Source organism: Chiloscyllium punctatum, chromosome 1 (assembly GCF_047496795.1).
Source record: "Chiloscyllium punctatum isolate Juve2018m chromosome 1, sChiPun1.3, whole genome shotgun sequence".
Classification (NCBI taxonomy): Eukaryota; Metazoa; Chordata; class Chondrichthyes; order Orectolobiformes; family Hemiscylliidae; genus Chiloscyllium; species Chiloscyllium punctatum.
This window is the reverse complement of record NC_092739.1, coordinates 53,532,856-53,555,893: the sequence shown is the minus strand read 5'-3', so window position 1 is coordinate 53,555,893 and position 23,038 is coordinate 53,532,856. Positions and strand designations below refer to the sequence as shown.

The 23,038-nt window shown below is 40.8% G+C and overlaps 1 protein-coding gene across 7 annotated transcripts in view; it reads left to right on the top strand.

Moving 5' to 3' along the window:
* kcnip4a (potassium voltage-gated channel interacting protein 4a) overlaps positions 1 to 23,038 on the top strand; it is a 1,126,071-nt gene that overhangs the window by 1,069,361 nt on the left and 33,672 nt on the right. For all 7 annotated transcript variants that reach the window (XM_072562498.1, XM_072562419.1, XM_072562769.1 and 4 more), the window contains 2 exons: positions 1,000 to 1,124; positions 15,796 to 15,865. In XM_072562498.1, coding sequence (XP_072418599.1) covers positions 1,000 to 1,124; positions 15,796 to 15,865 — 195 coding nt within the window. The remainder of the gene's footprint in view (positions 1 to 999; positions 1,125 to 15,795; positions 15,866 to 23,038) is intronic.

Here is a 23,038-nt window from a genome sequence, read left to right as displayed (position 1 = left end):
GCCAGGACGGGAGGGTGGGTTGTTGGGGGGGCGTGGATCTTACCAGGTAGCCACAAAGGGAATGGTCTTGCAGAAAACAGATAGGGATGAGGAGGAAAATATATCCCTGGTGGCGGGGTCCATTTGATGATGGCGGAAATATCGGCGGATGATATGATTTTTGCGGAGGTTGATGGGGTGGAGGGTAGGGGCCAGAGGAGCTCGGTCCTTGCAAATAAAGGTGTACCTACTAGAATATAACATTTCTTGTAGCGCACCATATTTTGGATGGGCTGTGTGACATCTGATCCATTTTCTCAGCAGTTACTTTTTAAAATTTGCTCTAGGGATGTGGATGCTGACAGTAAAGCTGACTTTATTGCCCAGCCCTGGTTGCATTGAGGAGGTATTTCGTTGGTCTGTGTTTAAGTATCTATCTTTGTGGTGATGGTGCTCCATAATAGTGTTAGGTAGGAAATTACAGACTATTGAGCTAATTACCAAATACATGTTCAAATCAGGGTGGTTGTGTCTTGGAAGACACATGAAAATAATAGTAATCCTGTACTGTTGTGACTCTTGTCCCTCTCAGAAGTAGAAATTAGAACAAAGGCATGTACCAATTTAGCAAGCTGCTCTGCTCAAAATTATGTTGAACTTTTGAAGAAAGTTACCTCAATTTTCTAGATGGTTAAAGTGGGTTCAGAATAAATCCAGCAGTGTGGGTTTGACTCCCATTCTGCCTAAGCGAGACTTGGGACCTAGCTCCTCACCTTGCCCCTGAAAGTGGAAGGTAATGGCAAACCACCACTGCCAAGAAAACAGCTCAGGATGATTCAGCAGCAAATATATACATATGAGCCATGCAGAACCCACTTAAATGAAGAAAGGACCAATAATGTACATGCATTGGTTTGGTGTAACCAAACATAAAGTACTTTATAACAAAGTTGATCCTGGTCAAAGCAAAAGTGCAACACTTCTGTCAAATAATATTTGTTTTATAATTTTCACTTACAGACAGTGTTGAAGATGAGTTGGAAATGGCTACCGTCTGCCATCGCCCTGAGGGGCTGGAGCAGCTTGAGGCACAAACTAAATTCACAAAGAAAGAGCTCCAGATCCTCTATAGGGGTTTTAAAAATGTAAGTATATAAAATGAATGGAACTTAGATCTTTTAAATAAAATTTGCAGCTAATTCTCTCAAGGTTTTAAAAAGCATAATTTGGAGCTATCAATGCAATACCTGCCTTTGTGTGATTGGATGCTTTCGGTAACGGATTTCCTTCTCAGTCCTTATGGTAAGATCCAAGAATGGGACCATGGAAACTTCATGGCAAAAGTGGTCTATTTGATGCTGAATTGTATCTTTATACTAATTGCTTTTTTATAGGCTAGAGTTGTATTTCACTATGTTGAACCAAATTCAAAGGATTTTGGGAGAGGAATAAATCAGCATCCAAGTTTTCTCGGGGCTGCTCCCCATGGCTGAAATTGTTCCTTAAGTGTGGCAGAGTGGGAGCAGCTTTCGGGAAATGTTGTGTTCAGGAACTCTGCTGCCCTCAGTTCTCCAGTGAATCCTGCTAGAAATGTTAGTTTAGTCATAGTGAGGATTCCATTTCAAATGCATCGATTGCACTAATTTGTGAATGGGTTAATGCATGAAAAAATATTTCAGTTCTCAATTAATTTGTTAAGGTACCAGTCTAGCACCACTTAAAATTGAAAATGCATCTCTTTAACCACCATGGTGTCATGCATGCATACCTGACCCATATGTGAGAGTTCTTTTTATTTCTTCTTGCACATGCATTTGATTTATGCAGTTAAAGCCATAGAGTTTGCATTGGTACTTAATCTGATCCTTAACTTGAGTTTCTTACCCCTTCCTTCTTCTCTAAGACTGTATGACGTACAAATCAAAATATTGATTAGTCTAACTAGTGTTCACTAACATGTGACAGTTTTCTGATAAATAGAATTTACAACAGCTGAAGTAAAGATGAAGCAAACATTTTAGTTTTCTGAAGACCAGGTTCCTGTTTCACTTCGGTTTCAAATTTTCAATTTGGTTTTTGTGCCCAAAATTCTGATTTTCCAGAAATCAAACCAAACTCAAACAGCAACTTTACATGGATAGTTGTCAAGGAAGAAAATGATCAAAAACTGATGGTTCAAAATTAGTTCTGACTTGAAAACTTATGACATGCAGGGAAAAGAAGTCAGAATGTAAGGGCTTATAGGAGTAGGTAATGTTTGGTTTATTTTATTTGCAGAAAGAAAACAATATGTTCACAAAAGTGCAAGTGCCAGCAACAAAGTGAGATTTGCATTTACATAACAATTCTCAGTACCAGCAGATGTTTCAAAGTTGCTCCACAGCTGATGAAGTATTTTTAAAGTGCAGTTACTGATGTATTGGAGAAAACGCAACAGTTTATTTTCACACAACAAACTGCCCTCAAACAGCCATGTGGGAATTAACAGTCAGTTTCTGCGAGCTTGGTTGAAAGATAAACATTGGCCAGAACACCAGGGATAAATCCCCAGCTCTGTCTGGAAACTTCCCAAGGCCTTTTAACAAACACCTGAACGGACAGCAGGATGCTGTTTTAATGTCTCACTGAAAAGAAAACACTTCCAGCAGTTTTGTGCAATCCAATGGTGGTCCTAGAAATTACCAAAGATATGTGTAGGCTGTAACTGCAAGCTTTGTTTTTTGATTAGGCCACATCTTGCTGTGATGTACATGAGCCTCTTTTCAGCTTGAAAATCTTTTTGAGTTGTTACTTGCTGAAAATGATAAAGGCTCAATACGGCAGAGTTAATGGTGGGGCCAGCAACCTAGCTTCTTCAGTGTGAGATTTTTGGATCACGGAGAAAGCGGAGAAATGACGGTGGATTGTTCAATAGAATGAAATCAGGTGCAGAAAGTGAAACAAGATACAGAATCTTACCAGAGTTAAGTTTTTTCTGTCATCAGGATGAAAATAAAATGGGACACAATCCTACTGGTGTCCACTGGTTTTGTGATCCTATGGGACGTGGCAAATTAAGAAGGTGTCTCCCCGTTCACTCTCTGATTGAAGGGTGGTGAGTGGATTTAAAGGTGGGTAGCTCAAACAGAAGGTCTGTAGTCCTAGACAGTTCACAGCTCCACTAGGGGACGTGTGGGACTCAGAGTGCCTCAAAATGGAGGCTCTGCCAGAAGCCTTCATAAAATTGAAATATAAAACATAAAAGCTGTTGGGTCATCATTGTAAAGGAGGAGTCCTTCAACAGAGTTGCTTGCTGCTGTAGCTGTCACTTTCACATCCCAGCAGTTCTGGGAGGAGAGAATTGAGATGTGCTGTCATTGGCTTCCCAGCAAGCCATCCTGACGCCTCCTCCAGGTACTTGCAAGGCTCCAGCCTCAGAGGCAGGCAGTGCACTTGGAAAAATCCTGTTGGCAAAAGATTCCACTGAAACAGAGATTTATTTGTAAACTGTGTCCTCTAGTTCTAGTCTTGCCCAGACAGGTAGCTTCAGGATTTTATGGATTTCAACACTGTTGCCTTTCATTCTTTAAAACTCTAATGGGTATAGGCCCAACACGTTCAACGTCCCTTCATCATAGGAATAGGTTAAGTGAACATCTCTGAATTGTTTGTGATTTAGTTATACCCTTTACCAAAAAAGGGGACCAAAACTACTTACAGTACCCTGGATGTGGTGTCAGCAATGACTGTACAGTTGCAGTAAAAAATGTTTCTACTCTGATATTCTGTTTCCATTGCAAATAATACAACGTTCCATTTGCCTTTTTAATCACTTGCTTTACAAGGTTGACTGCATTAACAATTATCAAAGCATTAAAACATTAGTGGCACACTTCCCAATCTCAATTTGTGTGGTGAGTTTAATGGAATATTAATGAACAACTCCAGTAAATTTGTAATGGTGGGGAGTTTGAGGATTAAAGGCCATTTCTTTGAAAGCCAATGATGTGGCAATGAAAATTGATCAGCATGACCTGGACATTCACAACTCATCTGGTGCCTGTTTTGCAACTTCATTCATTAATATTATTATTCCAAAATGATTATGGCCCATTCACTTTTTATTTTCAGGTAGACTCAGGAGCTTAATTGAGTCATTGTTGTCAAAACAAACCTCACAACTGAGTTCAGATGAAAGGCCAACCATTAGTCATATCTTTCATCCTTTCAATGTCAATCAATCAATGCAATTCAGACACTTATCCAATCTTTAACTTCAAACTATGAGGCTAGAAATAATGATTCGTGTGACTCAGGAAGGAGGCATGAATAGGTTACAGCTTCAGTGGAGACATTAACTATTTAAAAGAAACTTGTTAATTTATCCATTAAAAAGCAGATCTGGAATGTTATATAATCAGATTGTGCCTTAATGCACCACTGCTGCCAACAGTAAGCTCTAATTAATATTAGTCCTTCAAATGCTGTAAAAATGTTATTTTCCTATATGTTTCAGTCATCAAAACAGCTGTCACATATGAAAAATGATTTGCAGAAACAGGCTGAATTTTCTCCCTTCAGGTGGGCTTTGTGACCTCCATCTGGGGTTTGTTGTTCATTATTATTGATAATGATTATTAATGTCATAATTAACCATGGAGAAGGTTTTTGGTAAAGTGTTTTTAAGAGACTTATTTCCAGGAGAGTCAGTAATCAGAAGGCTTGGTGAGTGGTGAGTGGTGAGGGTTGGTGTTACAGATGGGAATAAATGGAGAACTCTTTCATCAAAGATATACTGAGCAAAACGCTTTCCCTCCAAACTGTTTGGTCCTGTTCAACCATAATATGGATGAAATAAAGACTGAAATTTCTGGGGAGACTCAGGAGGTCTGACAGCATCTGTGGAAAGAAAGCAGAGTAAGCATTTTGAGTCTGGTTACTGTCCTCAAAAACTGTTAGTAGCTAGAATTAACGGGTACTTGTGCTGAAGGCAAAGTGTGCTCTGTACGTGTGTTTTTGTCTGTGTGTGTGGGGGGGAGGGGGCAGGGGGTCAGAGTTGGTGGTAGTGGGGCCTGGGGGGGATGTAATGTTGGCAGTAGAATTAAATGACGGAGGTGAGCAGATAGATAAAGACAGAGCTCACACAGAGAGAGAGGCATGGAAGAGGTATGCATTAATTAAACAGACTCTCTCCCCAGTTAATTCGCTGGGATCTCTATCTTGGGTACATAATTTAATTCAAAAATTGTTTCTAAAGGTGCAGAACTTATATGTGTGCTGAACCTAAGCAAAAAGAGATGTGTCTTATAAGACGCATCATGTAATGTTGCATTCAGTTCTTGACACGGCACTTCAGGAAGGGTGTGAAAGTCTTTGAAGGTGCAGAGGAGATTTACCAGAATGGGGCAGGGATAATAGAATTTAACCACAACATTAGATTTGAAGAGATGGAATTGTTTTCCTTGAAATAAAAGAAGTTAAGTGAATATCTGATTGAGATATCTATGATTCTGACAGGTTTAAATAATATTGGACAATAAAAGCTGTTGTCATTGACTGATGGTACAAATACTAGCTCGGGTCAACGTGGACTTGATGAACCAAATAACTTCCTCCTGTGCCAGGATAATAAAATGAATAATCATACCTGTAGCTGGGACTCTCTGAAAACATTGGCTGATTTTACTGTGCGGCATTCCCAGAACAGTTTACCAGATATCTGCTGACAGAGTGGCATCCCTTGTGGTATGCCATCTTTGAGAGGTTGTTATGGACCTGGACATGTGTTGGCTATCAGAATTGCTTTTCACTGGCAACATTAAAAAAAAGCCAAATTGCCTATGGCATATAGCCAAGATGGCTGGCATCCCTCGCATACAAAATCGCATTCTCTCACCCTAGTTATCGGTTAACCACCCCAGAACACACTCTACCTTTCATATACAACAATCTGAAGACCCTCTGAGTCCCAGTCACTCTTTCCCCAGTGGTCACCCACATCTTTACACAGCCCATTTGGGAAACATCGCATTCAGCATAGCAGCCAGACAATTCCAAACAGAAGCTTTCATTGACAGCAACAAAATTGAATTCAAAAGGAATGAATATGGGCTGCTTTTCATTCTCATGAAACAAACCAAATGCTGGCACCTGGACCTTGACAGTCCGTGATAGTCCTTATTATCCACACCAAGCCCAGCATCTATTGGAAGGGAGTGTCAATAAGGACACGTGTGACCTTTAGTGCACGCAATTGGGCTCTATCATCCACAAACAGAGTTGCCTCCACTTCAATGCTATCATCCTTCCCCCCAGATAACTGCTCCCATTCCCTCAGCTCCTCACCATCTATCAGGTTATCTCATTGCATGCTGAAATTGTGCAGAGTACAGCATTCCAGGATAATGTTGCACACTCTGTCTGGAAGATACTAGAGCACCCTCTCCAGACCACTCCAAGCCAAGCACCAGCTTCTTTGAAGCTTGATCATTTGTTCCAAGAGGGGCCCTTGTCACAGAATGTGCACTTACTTGATGAAGGTGCTGTGCAAGCTTAGCGACAAATGCATTGCATTCTAAAGAACTATGCTCCAATCTCTTTTCCATTCCAGATGCACGTCAACTATTTCACTTTTGCATTCATTACAGTCTTTCACCTTTCCTGAATCCCAACTTTACATCTTAATGATGCTCGCCTTGCTCTTCTGCATTCCCCAAGTGGAGGACATGGCGATGGTCACTGTTAATGCACTGTTCCCTGCGACCCCGCCACTCCTGTAGCCTATCCTGACCTGTTCTGCATATTCGCCATTCAATTTGTGCTTTCCCCATGACTGATCTTGTTCCCACCTGGACAAATGTATCTGTTTTACTCCCCAACCTTAACCCAAGCAACATTTTCTCCAACAATCCCCCTGCAAGACTCTTTGCGTTTCTAAAGTGATCACCAAACAGACACATGGGCCTGTATTTCTCCTTATTTCTCTGTCAGGCTTTGATGGTCAACCCCTGGACTTGACTGACCAGCCCCTCCGAGCTCAAATTGTCAAGTACCTGTTCTGATTTCAGGGTGAAGATTTCTTGATGTCCAGCATGTTTGGCACCTTTGCTTAGATAGAAGGCTGAATATTAATGAGGTAGTTTGGGCCATTAATGAGGTACTTAACAAGCCATAATCCCCATTAATTAGCAACTCATTGCTACCCAATGAAAAACACACATCACAGCTCATCAAAAATATAAAAAAAGGAACAAAATGCTTCCAGCTTTGAGATAGTTCTCATCTGACTTTGCCAGAAATATCACTATAGCCCATGTCACACAGATTCCTGTAAGATTTCACCCAATCTGATGTGTGAACTTAAACACTGGATGCCAAGTTAGGAGTGGGAGTTGACATTAATATGGCTATGACATTTAATAGGGAAGCAATGTTCCTTTATTGTTTGCTCACTTTCATTTGCCACATTCAGACCATTCATGACTCAAATGCTGTAACAAATTTGAATACGTTCATCTGACAAACACAATTTATTAATGTGCTTCAAAAAAAATCAAAGAATTGTTGATTTTCAATAATACAGTTTCCTGAAGTCAGCCAATGGAAGTACTCCCTCTTGTGGTTAGACCCTGAAGATTGAAGGAGAAAATAAAAAGTCAATTCTCAGAGAATCAGAAAGAACTGAAAGAAGAAGATCAAAGATATTTCACCCACTAATAATGCTCAGTAAGATTTGACCTTCATGATTCATTGCTAATACCTTTTAAGTGTCTCCAAATGTCATTTTCTTCATTCAATCATGTCTCTTTGGTTTCTGTTTAGAGATGCATGGCCTTTGGATCGCGTTATTAAAGATTTATTTTCACAAACCATGTAATCTCATTAGCTATGATGTTTGCTGGTACATGGAATGTCAAATATTTTTGACTATCATATGAGGTATTTTGCCTAGATTTGCAGAAGTGTCTAAGGGTGACATTCAAGATGAAATCTTCCGACCTTATAAGAATTGAAAAAATATGAACACAGGAAATGGGAGGAGGGGTAAGATCTTTGTCAATGTTGAACTTGCTCTGTCATTCGATAAGATCCTCTTCCTCAATTCCACCATCCAGGAGCAAGAGTTGAGGTCCCAGTGCCAACTGCTGTGATGCACTATTCTGACAGCCTGAAGATATCTAACATATTCCCAATCACAGCTTGCTGTTCGCTAACCAACTTTCTCTTCATGCCACTCTGTTCACCTCAACACCATAAGTTTTTAGTTTCTGTAATAACCACTGATGTGGCTCCTTATCAATGCTTTCTGGAAATCTAAATTCAACACATCCACTAGTTTCCCTTTGTCTACAACATAAGATTTTTTTCAAAGAACACCAATAAACTAAATAAACATGATTTCCATTTGACAAAACAATGTTGGCTCTGCCTGATTACCTCAAAATAATCCAATGTTATGTCTTTAATAATAGTTTCTACTGTTTTTCCAATCACAGGTGTTAAGCTAACTGGTCCGTAGTTTCCTGCTTTGTGCCTCTGTCCCATTATGAATAAAGGATTTACATGTGCTATTTTCCGATATAACAGAACTTTCCTTCAATCTAGTGAATCTTTGGCAAATTAAAGCCAATGCATCAACTGCTTCACTAGCTACTTCTTGTAAGGCCCGAGGGTGAAATACGACAGGATCTGGCCACTTGTCACCTCTCAGATCCAGCAATTTACTCAGTGCTACTTCTCTGGTGATTGTAATCTTCATGAGTTTCTTCCTCCTTCTCAACTCCTGATTTCCATGATACTGCTTGTATCCTCTCTAGTGAAGACTGATCAATTCCTGTTCAATTCATCGGCTTTCTTTTATCTTCCATTACTAATTCCTCAGGCTGATTTTCTATAGGACCAACATATTTTTGTTAACTTTTTCAAAACCATCTGAAGAAACTTTTCTTTTCTATTTTTATATCTTTGGCTAACTTCCTCTTGCGCTGTAATTTTTCCCTCCTTATTAATCTTTTAGCAATGTTTGCTTTTTTTATTCTACCATGATCATAATGAATGGCGGTGGTGGTGGCATGAAGGGCCGAAGGGCTAAAGGGCCTACTCCTGCACCTATTCTCTATTGTCTATTCCTGCCCAGCCCCAGGCAGGATGGTATGCCCATGATGGTGCCAACTCATGAAGTCATCCAAATGCATAAGCAGACACAGGAGCAGCAGCCAGGATTTATTTGCAGGAAAGGTGGAGGGCAATGGCCACCATAATGCAAAGGCTATGTGAATGCAACAATGCCGTGGGAACCAGCTGTCTCAAACTTGCAAACATCTGCCTGTGACCAAAGACAGGTCTGAACTCAGAAAGGCAAAGCAAGGCAGGGAGACTGTGAGCATCCAGGTAGGCATTAAGTTAACGAATGTGTAGAAAGCAAGTGAGCAGTCTTGAGGTCCTCACTGGTCCAATAGGTGAACTTGATGTTTGTCCCGTCACTTGTTTTCAAATGCTCCAAAGTGTAGCAGGGTCATGTACGTGTATCAAAGCTGTGCCATCAGAGCTGAGAAGCTGACGTGTGTCGGATGCCAGGGCATGGTGTGTGTCCAGTTGCTGCTGAGACATTGGCACCAAGATGTCCAAGATGGCAGACTTGAGGAGCAAGCGGCAAGCTAGAGTAGCTAGTGAATGGCTCAGACTTCCAGGCTAAGAATTCACAGTATCTAGTTTCCTCACTGTAGATAGTAGGATAGCACGCTGGATGTTGATGAGGAGTAATATGCAGTTACTGAGCCTGATAACAAGAAACATTTCACTTAATAGGCATTTCACCACTGCCTACTGAAAATATCATCTCAATCTACAGGAAGATCAAGTATAATGTCAGCAGGCAGTGAAGTGGACTGAAGGCTACAATTCAATCAACTGTGATCTTGTCTAATGGCAGTCAGGCTCCTGTTGCCAAATGGTTTACTCATATAATTTCATATTCTCTTCTGGTTTTATAAAGGCTAACATCCAGTTAGTTTCCTCATTGTTTGCTGTTGCTGCATGCTAACTTGCTTTCTTTTGTTAAAAAAAAGCAATGCTCAGCTTTGTCTGATTATCAACAGTTCCCTGTCCCTCTCATTTTTCCACAAGGTATTACATTTGTCATATTCTTGCCCAATTGTTTCATCTGTCTCAATAAGTTTGCAGTGTCTTTGCATCCTCCTCACAGCTTTATACACCTGACCCCCACCATGTCAATTGGGCATTGATAAAGCCAACATAAAAAGGGTCCCTCACCCACTGATGCCTTTCTCCCAGAGAAAGTGGATTTGTTTTAAAAGGGGCAAATTTAATCAAGTTTACTTGAGTAAATGAAAGAGTGAGTATACTAGTTACCAAACACAGAAGTAATTAATAATACAGTGCAGATGCACACTTTCTTTTTCTCTTTCTCTCTCTTTCTCCTCTCTTTCTTCTCTCAGCAATAACACGGATGAGAGTCCCTTTTTACGTTCAGTGTAGAGGTGGTAATTGAGGAGGTCTCTCGGCTATGACCCTCACAGCAGACGTGTGCACAAAATCCAGACTATTCCATACAAGACTCAATTCACTAGCACACTTTCTCCAACCAGCATGTACGGGCCAGAGTTTACATTTGGCTTTTAACCCTTTTTGCATATTTCTGGAAGGGCAGAGTACAAAATGCCTGGGAGAGATCAACTTTTATTGTGGGTATGAATGTAGTCAGCCCTTTCTTTCATCTTCTCCTGTCAAGTCTTACTCTCCCTCTTTCTGTTTAAAATTCCCTGACACTTTGCAAGCATCATATTCCATGAGACCCATGTAGGTCTTTTTTAGACAGCACTGAATTTATATCTACAGTCCCTCTTTTTTGTCTGTAGCAGTCCTTGTTTTAGAAAATGAATTTTGAATTAAAAGTTTAAAATGTCTGTCATACTTCAGGGTTCTGATCCATTATCATGATCGACAGGAAGTACTGGAAAGACTCCACAGGTCTGTTAGCATTTGTATTGAACAAGAAGAGTAAACAGTTTGAGTTGAATCAGATTCTCCGCCAGAACTGAAAGATGGTAGAATTGTGATGGGTGTCATGCTATTGAAGGGGAGAGGGAAGAACAGAAAGGGAGTGGGTAGGAAGCAGGATGACGATATGAAAAAGTAACAAAGTGGATTGATGAGGGCAGAGCGGTAGATGTGATCGAAATGGACTTCACTAATTCTGTGGCCAGCAGAGAAAAAGCAGAACGGTGTGTTGTTTCCCTGGTGCTAGGATCAAGAGTGTCTCAAAGCAGGTGCAGAATGTTCTCACGGGGGAGAGGGGCCAGCAAGAGGTCATTGTCCACATTGGAACCAATGATATAGGAAGGGAAAAGGTTGAGAGTCTGAAAGGAGATTACAGAGAGTTAAGCAAAAATTTAAAAAGGAAGTCCTCAAGGGTAGTAAAATCTGAATTACTCCCAGTGCTATGAGCTAGTGAGGGCAGGAATAGGAGGATAGAGCAGATGAATGCATGGCTGTGGAGCTGGTGTATGGGAGAAGGATTCACAATTTTGGATCATTGGAATCTCTTTTGGGGTAGAAGTGACCTGTACAAGAAGGACAGATTGCACCTAAATTGGAAGGGGACTAATATACTGGCAGGGAAATTTGTTAGAACTGCTTGGGAGGATTTAAACTAGTAAGGTGGGGGTGTGTGGAGGGGGGGGGGGACCCAGGGTGATAGTGAGAAAACAGATCAATCTGAGACTGGTACAGTCGAGAACAGAAGTGAATCAAATAGTCAGGGCAGGCAGGGACAAAGTAGGACTAATAAATTAAACTGCATTTATTTCAATGCAAGGAGCCTAACAGGGAAGGCAGATGAACTCAGGGCATGGTTAAGAACATGGAACTGGGATATGATAGCAGTTACAGAAACATGGCTCAGTGATGGACAGGACTGGCAGCTTAATGTTCCAGGATACAAATGCTACAGGAAGGATAGAAAGGGAGGCAAGAGAGGAGGGGGAGTGGCATTTTTGATAAGGGATAGCATTACAGCTGTGCTGAGGGAGGATATTCCCGAAATATATCCAGGGAAGTTATTTGGGTGGAACTGAGAAATAAGAAAGAGATGATCACCTTATTGGGATTGTATTATAGACCCCCTAATAGTCAGAGGGAAGTTGAGAAACAAACTTTTAAGGAAATCTCAGCTATCTATAAGAATAATAGGGTAGTTATGGTCGGGGATCTTAACTTTCCAAACATCGACTGGGACTGTCATAGTGTTAAAGGTTTAGATGGAGAGGAATTTCTTAAGTGCATACAAGATAATTTTTTGATTCAGTATGTGGATGTACCTATGAGACAAGGTGCAAAACTTGACCTATTCTTGGGAAATAAGGCAGGGCAGGTGACTGAGTTGTCAATGGGGGAGCACTTTGGGGCCAGCGACCATAATTCTATTCGTTTTAAAATAGTGATGGAAAAGGATAGACCAGATCTAAAAGTTGAAGTTCTAAATTTGAGAAAGGCCAATTTTGACGGTATTAGGCAAGAACTTTCGAAAGCTGATTGAAGGCTGATGTTCGCAGGTAAAGGGACGGCTGGAAAATGGGAAGCCTTCAGAAATGAGATAACAAGAATCCAGAGAAAGTATATTCTTGTCAGGGTGAAAGGGAAGGCTGTTAGATATAGGGAATGCTGGATGACTAAAGAAACTGAGGGTTTGGTTAAGAAAAAGAAGGAAGCATATGTAAGGTATACACAGGATAGATCAAGTGAATCCTTCGAAGAGTATAAAGAAAGTAGGAGTATACTTAAGAGGAAAATTAGGAGGGCAAAAAGGGGACATGAGATAGTGTTGGCAAATAGAATTAAGGAGAATCCAAAGGGTTTTACAAATATATTAAGGACAAAAAGGTAACTAGGGAGAGAATTGGACCCCTCAAAGATCAGCAAGGTGACCTTTGTGTGGAGCCACAGAAAATGGGGGAGATACTAAATAAATATTTTGCATCAGTATTTACTGTGGTAAAGGATATGGAAGATATAGAATGTAGGGAAATAGATGGTGACATCGTGCAAAATGTCCAGATTACAGAGGAGGAAGTGCTGGATGTCTTGAAACAGTTAAAGGTGGATAAATCCCCAGGACCTGATCAGGTGTACCCGAGAACTCTGTGGGAAGCTAGAGAAGTGATTGCTGGGCCTCTTGCTGAGATATTTGTATCATCAATAGTCACAGGTGAGGTGCCGGAAGACTGGAGGTTGGCAAACGTGCCACTGTTTAAGAAGGGTGGTAAAGACAAGCCAGGGAACTATAGACCGGTGAGCCTGACCTCGGTGGTGGGCAAGTTGTTGGAGGGAATCTTGAGGGACAAGATGTACATGTATTTGGAAAGGCAAGGACTGATTAGGGATAGTCAACATGGCTTTGTGCATGGGAAATCATGTTCTCACAAACTTGATTGAGTTTTTTGAAGAAGTAACAAAGTAGATTGATGAGGGAAGAGCAGTAGATGTGATCTTTATGGACTTCAGTAAGGCGTTTGACAAGGTTCCCCATGGGAGACTGATTAGCAAGGTTAGATCTCACGGAATAAAAGGAGAACTAGCCATTTGGATACAGAACTGGCTCAAAGGTAGAAGACAGAGGATGATGGTGGAGGGTTGTTTTTCAGACTGGAGGCTTGTGACCAGTCGAGTGCCACAAGGATCAGTGCTGGGCCCTCTACTTTTTGTCATTTAAATAAATGATTTGGATGCGAGCATAAGAGGTACAGTTAGTAAATTTGCAGATGACACCAGAATTGGAGGTGTAGTGGAGAGCGAAGAGGGTTACCTCAGATTACAACAGGATCTGGACCAGATGGGCCAATGGGCTGAGAAGTGGCAGATGGAGTTTAATTCAGATAAATGCGAGGTGCTGCATTTTGGGAAAGCAAATCTTCGCAGGACTTATACACTTAATGGTAAGGTCCTAGGGAGTGTTGCTGAACAAAGAGACCTTGGAGTGCAGGTTCATAGCTCCTTGAAAGTGGAGTCGCAGGTAGATAGGATAGTGAAGAAGGCATTTAGTATGCTTTCCTTTATTGGTCAGAGTATTGAGTACAGGAGTTGGGAGGTCATGTTGCGGCTGCACAAGACATTGGGTAGACCACTGTTGGAATATTGCGTGCAATTCTGCTCGCCTTCCTATCGGAAAGATGTTGTGAAACTTGAAAGGGTTCAGAAAAGATTTACAAGGATGTTGCTAGGGTTGGAGGATTTGAGCTATAAGGAGAGGCTGAACAGGCTGGGGCTGTTTTCCCTGGAGTGTCGGAGGCTGAGAGGTGACCTTATAGAAGTTTACAAAATCATGAGAGGCATGGATAGGATAAATAGACAAAGTCTTTTCTCTGGGATTGAGGAATCCTGAACTAGAGGGCATAGGTTTAGAAAAGATATAAAAGAGACCTAAGTGGCAACTTTTTCACACAGAGGGTGGTATGTGTATGGAATGAGCTGCCAGAGGAATTGGTGGAGGCTGGTACAATTGCAACATTTAAAAGGATTATGGACGGGTATATGAATAGGAAGGGTTTGGAGGGATATGGGCTGGGTGCTGGCAGTTGGGACTAGATTGGGTTGGGATATCTGGTCGGCATGGAGGAGTTGGACCGAAGGGTCTGTTTCTGTGCTGTACGTCTCTATGAGTCTATGACACTCTAAGTACCTAACTGAAAGATGAGGTGCTGTTCGTCCAGTTTGCATTAAGCTTCCCTGGAACACTACCACTAGCACAGAAAGGTGAGAATATTCTCATAACGGAGGTGTCCCCAAAGCCATCACACCAGTCTCTCTACCATTTCAAGATGCCTCCGAAGCAGAGAATACCAGCAAAAAAATTGATAACTGTAAAGTTCACTTTCACATAATTACGTTCTTTTTTCTGTAGTGCCAATGTAAAACATCATCAAAACAAGGCTATCTCAAATTGATTCCAAAACAAAATATCGGGCTGCTGGATATGTAAAAATAAAAAAAATAGAAAATGCTGGAAGTAATCAAGAGTTCAGCAGCATCTGTTTACAGGAAAGGAAAATATTTCAGGTCATTGACCTTTCATTAGAAATTGACTGTTGTGACATAATGAGAAATACAAACAATACTGTTTTTAATCACAGTAGTTTGCAGTAAGTTTAAAGTGGTGTTTATCAATTTGTTTGTTCTGGACATTTTCACAATTTCTAATCACCTTCTGCTTTGATATTAGGACAATTAAGCTGCCCCGTGTCTAAACATCTACTGTGGTTAATAATTGATTATCTAAAGTCTAATTATCAACACAATTTTTGGTTCATGCGTAATGTTCCCGGAGGCAACCCAATGCAGTTCCTCCAAGATATTTGCACATTGTCTCAAAATGCCAGTCAAAGTCCTGAAGCAGAAAATGTGCTTGACATAATAGAGCTCTCACTTGTTTGCACTCATTAGATAATTGCAATTTGTTTGCACAATATATTTTAGCCTTACCGAGAATATTTGTCTTGCTCGCAGCCATGGTGGTTAATTTCACAATTTGTCAAACCAGTAACTATTTGTTGCTATTAATTTGAAGAGGAGCACAATGCACCATTGCACAGGAACAAAATGAATATTTAAGTATGTGCCTAATCCTAATGTCAGACTATAAAATTAAAATTGAAGTTTTAAAAATCACAGCATCAAATTATGTGTAATCCCTCATATTATTTTATTGATGTAAATAGTACATCATTTATTGTGGCTGTGAAGTTAATGTACAGATAAATATAAAATATACTTGTTTCAATATAAAGGATTTATTCAATGTGTTTTGTTTCTGCTTAACCACAGGAATGTCCCAGTGGCATAGTTAATGAAGAGACATTCAAAGAGATTTACGCACAGTTTTTTCCCCAAGGAGGTGAGAAGTTTTCCATGAAAATTAGTGTAATCAGTATAAGAAAGAACTTGCATTTTTATAGTACATTCCATGAAACCAAGATGTCGCAAAGTGCTTCACAGAATGTGAAGAACTCTTTGAAGCACAGCAACTCCAGTATCAAAGACAAAGGGAGAATGACAATGACTTGAATTGTGATTGCTTTTCCCTCATTACACAGAAACAGCAAAACACTGTTTGATTAAAACAAACAGAGAATGCTGGAGAAACTCACCAGGTCTGACAGCATCTAAGGAGAGAAAAACAGAGTTAACATTTCGAGTTCAGTATGACTCTTTTTCAGAACTCACTTAAGCCTTTTCACTCCCATCCCTTCCTGAGATAGGCTAAAGGGTGTTACCCACCTCCAGTTTTCAGCTTCCAATTTTGGAAAAGCGAAAAACATTACAGAAATACCTGGAAAAAAAAACTCAGCAGGTCTGGCAACATTTGTGGAGAAAGAACAGAGTTAGCATTTTGGGTCCTGTGGCTCTTTTCAGTTCTGAAGAAGGGTCACTGGACCTAAAACATTAACTCTGCTTTCTCTCCACGATGCTGCCAGACTCGCTGAGTTTTTTCAGCTATTTCTACTTTAGTTTTGGATTTCAAGCATCCGCAGTTCTTTGGATTCTTTTTTGTTTTGTGAAAACTATTAAGTTGAATTCAAAGATAGCACCTATTAACAAAACATTTAAACTGAGGGAATTACTTTGCTATTTTATCCACACCCCAAGCCCTTGGGAAATTAAGGAGCATGAGAAGGGGATGGATTATAAACTACAAACGTTGATAAATCCAAAGATAGTAAAAATCAATTCACTGGAGTTGCAACTTCCTGGAGGTCAGTGTCCAATCATAGTTTCCAGATAAGTGCGAGATGATGCACTTGGGCAAAACAAATAAGTTAAGGAAATATATGATTAACCCTGGGAAACACTGAGGTTCAGAGGGACTAGTCTGTTAATGTTGTAGCGCAGTTAGATAAAGTTGTTAAGAAAATTCAAGAGCAGGATGTTGATGCTGAAACTGTACAAAATGTTGGTTAGATTATTGTATGCACTGAGATTATTGTATGCAGTTCTGGAACCCACATTAAAGGAGAAATGTGATTGCACTGGAGAGATTGACATCATGGACAGACATCTTGTATCCTCTTTGGCCACAGTTGAGGTCCCAGAGGACTGGATAATAGCCAATGTTATCCCATTGTTTAAAAAGGGTAACATGGATAATCAAGGAAATTATCGGCCTGTGAGCCTCACGTCAGTGGTAGAGAAATTATTAAAAAGATTCTCAGGGACAAGATCTATGTGCATGTAGAAGCAAAAGGACTGATTAGCGATAGGCAGCATGGTCAAGACTCATGACGTGTAGTTAGGGGGTCCCAAAGCAGAAGATAAGGCATTCTTCCTCCAGGCGTCAAGTGGCTAGGATTTGACGGTGGAGAAGATCCAGGGCTTGCATGTCAGCACCCTCCCAGCCCCCCCTCCTATTTATCTTTGAGCCCCCTCCCCCTTCCCCCACATTCCTGATGAAGGGCTAATGCCCGAAATGTCAATTTTCCTGTTCCTTGGATGCTGCCTGACCGACTGTGCTTTTCCAGCACTACACCTTTTGGCTCTGATCTCCAGCATTTGCAGTCCTCACTTTCACCACCTTCAGTGGTCTGTGGACCTGCACACCTAGATCCCTCTGCATATCAAGACTCCTAAGGGTTCTGTCACTCCCTGTATAATTTCCACCTGTATCTGACTTTCCAAAATGCATACCTCTTATTTGTCTAGAGTAAATTCCATCTGCCCCATTTTTCTGCCCATACTCCAACTGTTCGTATCTTATTGTATTCTCTGACAATCTCCTCACTATCCACAACTCCACTAAACTTTGTATCGTCTACAAATGTACTGATGAAACCATCTACGTTTTCCTCCAAATCATTTGTGTAGATCACGAACAGCAGAGGTCCCATACTGATCCCTGTGGAACACCACTAGTTACAGTCCTCCATTCCAAAAACATCCTCCCTCTGCTACTCCTGTCTTCTATGATTAAACCAGTTCTGTATCCATCTTGCCAGCTCACTCTTGATACCATGTGCCTTCACCTTTTGTACCAGTCTGCCATGAGGGACTGTGTTAAAAGCTTTTCTGAAGTCCATGTAGACAATATCAACTGCTTTTCCCTCATCAATCATCTTCATCAACTCCTCAAAAAACTCAATCAAGTTATTGAGACCACTGAAGTGGAGAAAGTGAGGACTGCAGATGCTGGAGATCAGAGTCAAAAAGTGTGGTGCTGGAAAAGCACAGCCAGTTAGGCAGCATCGAAGGAACAGGAGAATTGACATTTTGGGCATATGCTCTTCATTGGGTATGTGGGAGGAAGGGGAAGGAGCCTCAGAGATAAATGGGAGGGGGTGGGGACATGCAAGTCCGCAGTCTCCTCCACCACCAAAACCGAGCCACCTGACACCTGGAGGAAGAATGCCTCATCTTCCACCTTGGGATCCTTCAGCCACATGGCATCAACATTGATTTCACCAGCTTCATTATCTCCCCTCTCCCTGCCTCATCCCAGATCTAACACTCCAACTTGGCACTGCCCTCTTGAACCATCCTACCTATCCATCTTCCTTCCCACCTATCCAGTCCACCCTCCACTCCAACCTATCATCATCACTAGCCCCCTGCATCTACCTATCGCTTTCCCAGCTATCTTTACCCCAGATCACTGAAGGTGGCAGATAGTAATATGGCATGCTTGCCTTCATTGGCAGGGGCATTGATTAGAAGGATAGATAAGTTATTCTGCAGCTTTATAAAACATTAGTTAGGCCACACTTGGAATATTACGTACTGTTCTGGTCACTCCACTACCAGAAAGATGAGGATACTTTGGACAGGGTAGAAAAAAGATTTATCAAGATGTTGCCTGGTATTGGGGATTTTAGCTCTGAACAAAGGCTGGATAGACTGGGTTTATTTTCACTGGAACACAAAAAGTTGAGGGGAGACCTGATAGAAGTTTATAAGATTGGAAGTGGCATAGATAGAGTGGAAACAAAGAGGCTTTTTCCCAGGGTGGAGGAGTCAATTACTAGAGGACACGTATTCAAGGTGCAAGGGGGGATGTTTAAAAGAGATGTACAAGGCATGCCTTTTACATAAAGGGTGGTGAGTGCCTGGAACATGTTGCCAGAGGAGGTGGTGGAAGCAGATACAGTAGCAGCATTCAAGAAACACCTAAATGAATACATCAATGGAAGGAGGAAATAGAGGCCTCAGAAACGTCCACCTTTTTCCTCAACTGAGAAAACTCACAGGGCCATAAGCTGTGTCTGACCCATTTCCTAAAACCTCTGCCCTACAATAGTGATAGGGACCCCCTTGACCTCACTTTTCATGCCACCAGCCTCTATATCCAATGGATCTTAGGCTGCCAGTTCTACCACATCGCGTGGGATGCCACCACCAGACCCCATGTTCCCCTGCACTCCATTATCAATATTCTACAGGGACCCTTTCCTTAGGGACACGCTGGTTCACTCTTTCTCCACTCCCAAAATGTCCCACACCCCCATGGCACCTTCTCATGAAATTTCAGAAGGTTTAACACTGATCTGTTTACCTCCTCCCTACCCAAGGCCTTAGACATAACTTCAAGATGAAGCAGCTATTTACCTGCACTTCAGTTCAGTCTACATATTTGCTGTTCTCGGTGTGATCTCCTCTATGTTAGAGAGACAAAATGCAGACTCAGTACCCATCTTGCAGAACACCTTTGCTTTGTTTGTAAAAATGATCCCCGGCTTCCAGTTGCTGCAACTTCAGTAAATCACCATGTTCCTATTGGAAAATTCCTGTGTCAGGCTTGCTGTAGTGATTCAATGCAGCTCAATACAAGCTGGAGGAACCCCAACTCTCCCCTCCCTCCCCATCCTCCACCTAGGTGCCTTATATCCCTCAGGAGTCAGTGTTGAGTTTAACTATTTCAATGTGTGAATACCCTCCCTGTGTTTGTTACCCAGGCCTTCAGGTCCCATTCTGTAAGGTTTATCCTGGTAAAAGCCACTCAGCATTTATGTCTCCCTCAGTTTATCATCAGCCATCCCTTTATCTGCTCCTTTTTTTCTATCTCCCGCTTGGCATTGTCTCCATGAATCTGACTTCCTTCCTCTACAACCTTGACCCCCCACCATCACTTCCTGTTCTGAGGAAAGGTCACTAAACTTAGAATATTGATTCAGTTTACCTCTCTGTGGATGCCACCAGAGCTACTGAGTTTTCTGTTTGTGTTTCAGGTACCTCGGGTGTCAATGGTCAATCTCAGTGAACCAAATGTTACGTTAGTTAAAGCTAATCATGAAGCTTTACCTTCCCCAGAACTTCCAATGTGAGGGTATGAGGTCATCGGAAAAGCATTAGGTCCTAGTTTAGCATAAAGGATCCAAATACTTTTTTTAGTCCAGAGATGATTTAGAGGGTTACGGCTTGTTTCCGAGTCCTTTATGTCAGCTTTCGCTGGACTATCTCCACAAGACGGGATTCAGAATCTTCCAGATATATGATCATTGACTTGGACCATTTTATGAGTAAAGCAAAATTGTTATTTCTAAAATAAACAAAGTTTAAAGACAGAAGTCTGGAAGAGAATGTAGTTTTCTTTGGGAATTCTCTTCATGCCCTCAGAGCATGACATTAGCAAGATAAGAACAAAGAACAGTACAGCACAGGAACAGGCCCTTGAGCACACCAAGACTGCATCACCACATGATGCCTTTCTAAACTAGAAACCATTTGCCTCTGTGGCATCCATGTACCTCTATTGCCAGACTATTCATGTATCTGTCAAGATGCCTGTTAAACATTGCTATTGTACCTGCTTCTACCACCTCCTCTGGTAGTGCATTCCATCTTACCATCCTCTGTTAAAAACGTGCCTCTTACATCTTTAAACATACCCCTTTTACCTTTAGTCCCTGTTAATTGACATTTCTACTGTGGAAAATAATCTCTGACTATCCATTCTATCCTGCTTCTCATAGTTTTGTAAACTTCTATCAGGTCACCCCTCATCCTTCAACATTCTCCTCATAGCTAATAATCTCCAAATGAGGCAACATCAGAGTGAGCAGTTTCTGTATCCTCTCCAAAGCCTTCACATCCTCCTTGTAGTGTGGCGACAAGAAGTGTACACAATATCCTAAAAGTGGCCGAACTAAATTTCTAAACACCTGCAACATGACTTGCTAATTTTTATACTCCATGTTCCAACCAATGAAAGCAAGCATATCATATGCCTTCTTGAACTTGAGCAAGTTCTCACTAACTAAAATTACATAGTGACAACATATGTTTTTTTTTAGGGATGTCTGTTGAGGGATTCATTCTTAGCTAAGACCCTAGGGAGGTTACTCATGTTTTTCTCCAATAAATATTAATCTGAGATCTTTTGTGGCCACCTCCATTAATAACTGGTGTGTCAGTTTAACATGACAGCCAAAAAAAATTGCCTTTCTGACGGTGCAGCTCTCCTTATAACTGCACTGAAATGTCAGCCTGAATTAAGTGATCAGAATCTTGGAGTAGGAGTGGAATTTAAATGCTCACCTTTTGATTCAAATGCCAGTATTATCTGCTATGACAATGTGGTGAGTTTATAATTATTAATTTACGTTTGTAAATGGATTAAGCCAGGGAGGGAAAATATTCACTCAAGATGAATATTGTTTGATAATTTATTTGGTGAATTCAATGGACAACTTCAATACATGCTGTTTCAATAATAATTCCACACATAAAATAGTCCTCAACAATGCATAAAGGTTAGCATGGAGCTAATTTAAGTGTGGCTTAACTTTTTGTCAGTAAGTGAACTTTGAAAATAAACAGAAACTGAAGTTAGTAACTTCAAACTTCAAAATCACTTCTTTAAAATTCGTATTTGTTAAGCAATGTGTTTGGTCCATCTTAAATCCCAAAATCTGACAAAACAACAGACCCACAAAAACAACAATATGGGTTAAGATGCTCTATGAAAATAGGAAAACAACACCAGGCTTTAGTTTCCTGGGACATTTGGATCTGGTTTGGGTGAGCTAGGAACTTTTCAGGTCAGGGAGGTTGCATCTGAACAGAACCAGAATCAATGTCCTTGAGGGTTGATTTACTAGTGTATCTGGAGAAGATTTACATGAATTCAGCAAAGGTGAAGGAATCAAGAGGCGATTTAGAGAGGAAAACCCAAATGCAGAGAATTAAGAGAGAAGTCAATGACCAGAGCGGGAAAGCGTAAAGTAGATCAGCATAAGAGAAAATGTAATAAGGCCTAAATTACATATGGAATGGAATGTAGTTAAAGAAAAGTGGTTGCTGAGCTGCAAGTGCAGAAAGTCACATAATATTGTGAGAATAATGGAGTCCTGGCTCAAAAAAGACAGGACCATGTTCAACATATACCTCAATACATGGTATTCAGGAAAGACCAGAAAGGAAATAAATGAGAACTTTATAGTGCTGGAGACAGATTTTCTTAAAGGGTTCAAGGTTGGAATCTGTTTGAGTTAGAACTAAGAAACAGAGAGTTACCATTATAAAGCTGAGTATATTTTAAAGGTCAACAATGAGTAGCAAAAGGTATGGAAGAATAACTTTACAAGCAAGTTCCATAGAAGTGTAAAAATTATAAAGTTATTGTAATTGTAGGTTTTATTTATTCAAATATAGACTGAGATAGTAGTAGTGTAAAGGGTAACAAGGTATAAGAGTTTCTAGAGTGTGCTGTGGAGAATGTTCTACATTGGTACATTGTTATTCCAATAAGGAAAGGGGAATTGCTGGACCTGATGGTGGAGAGTGAATCAAACTTTATTCGGGGTACATTTAGGAGACAGTAATCATGAAATCACAAGGTTAGAATAGGAATGGAAAAGACAAGGAGCAAAACTATAAATCTGGGTAAAGCCAACTTCACTGAAGTGAGTACAGATAGTCCAGATTAATTGCAGTCAAAGATTGAAGATTGTTCTGTTACAGAATTAATTATCAATGCAGTGCCTTTTAAAAAAGGAGACAGTTTGGATACAGTACAGGTGCATTTGCAGTTGGGGTAAAAGAAAGACAAAAAATATAGAGCTTATATAGAGCTTTCCTGAAG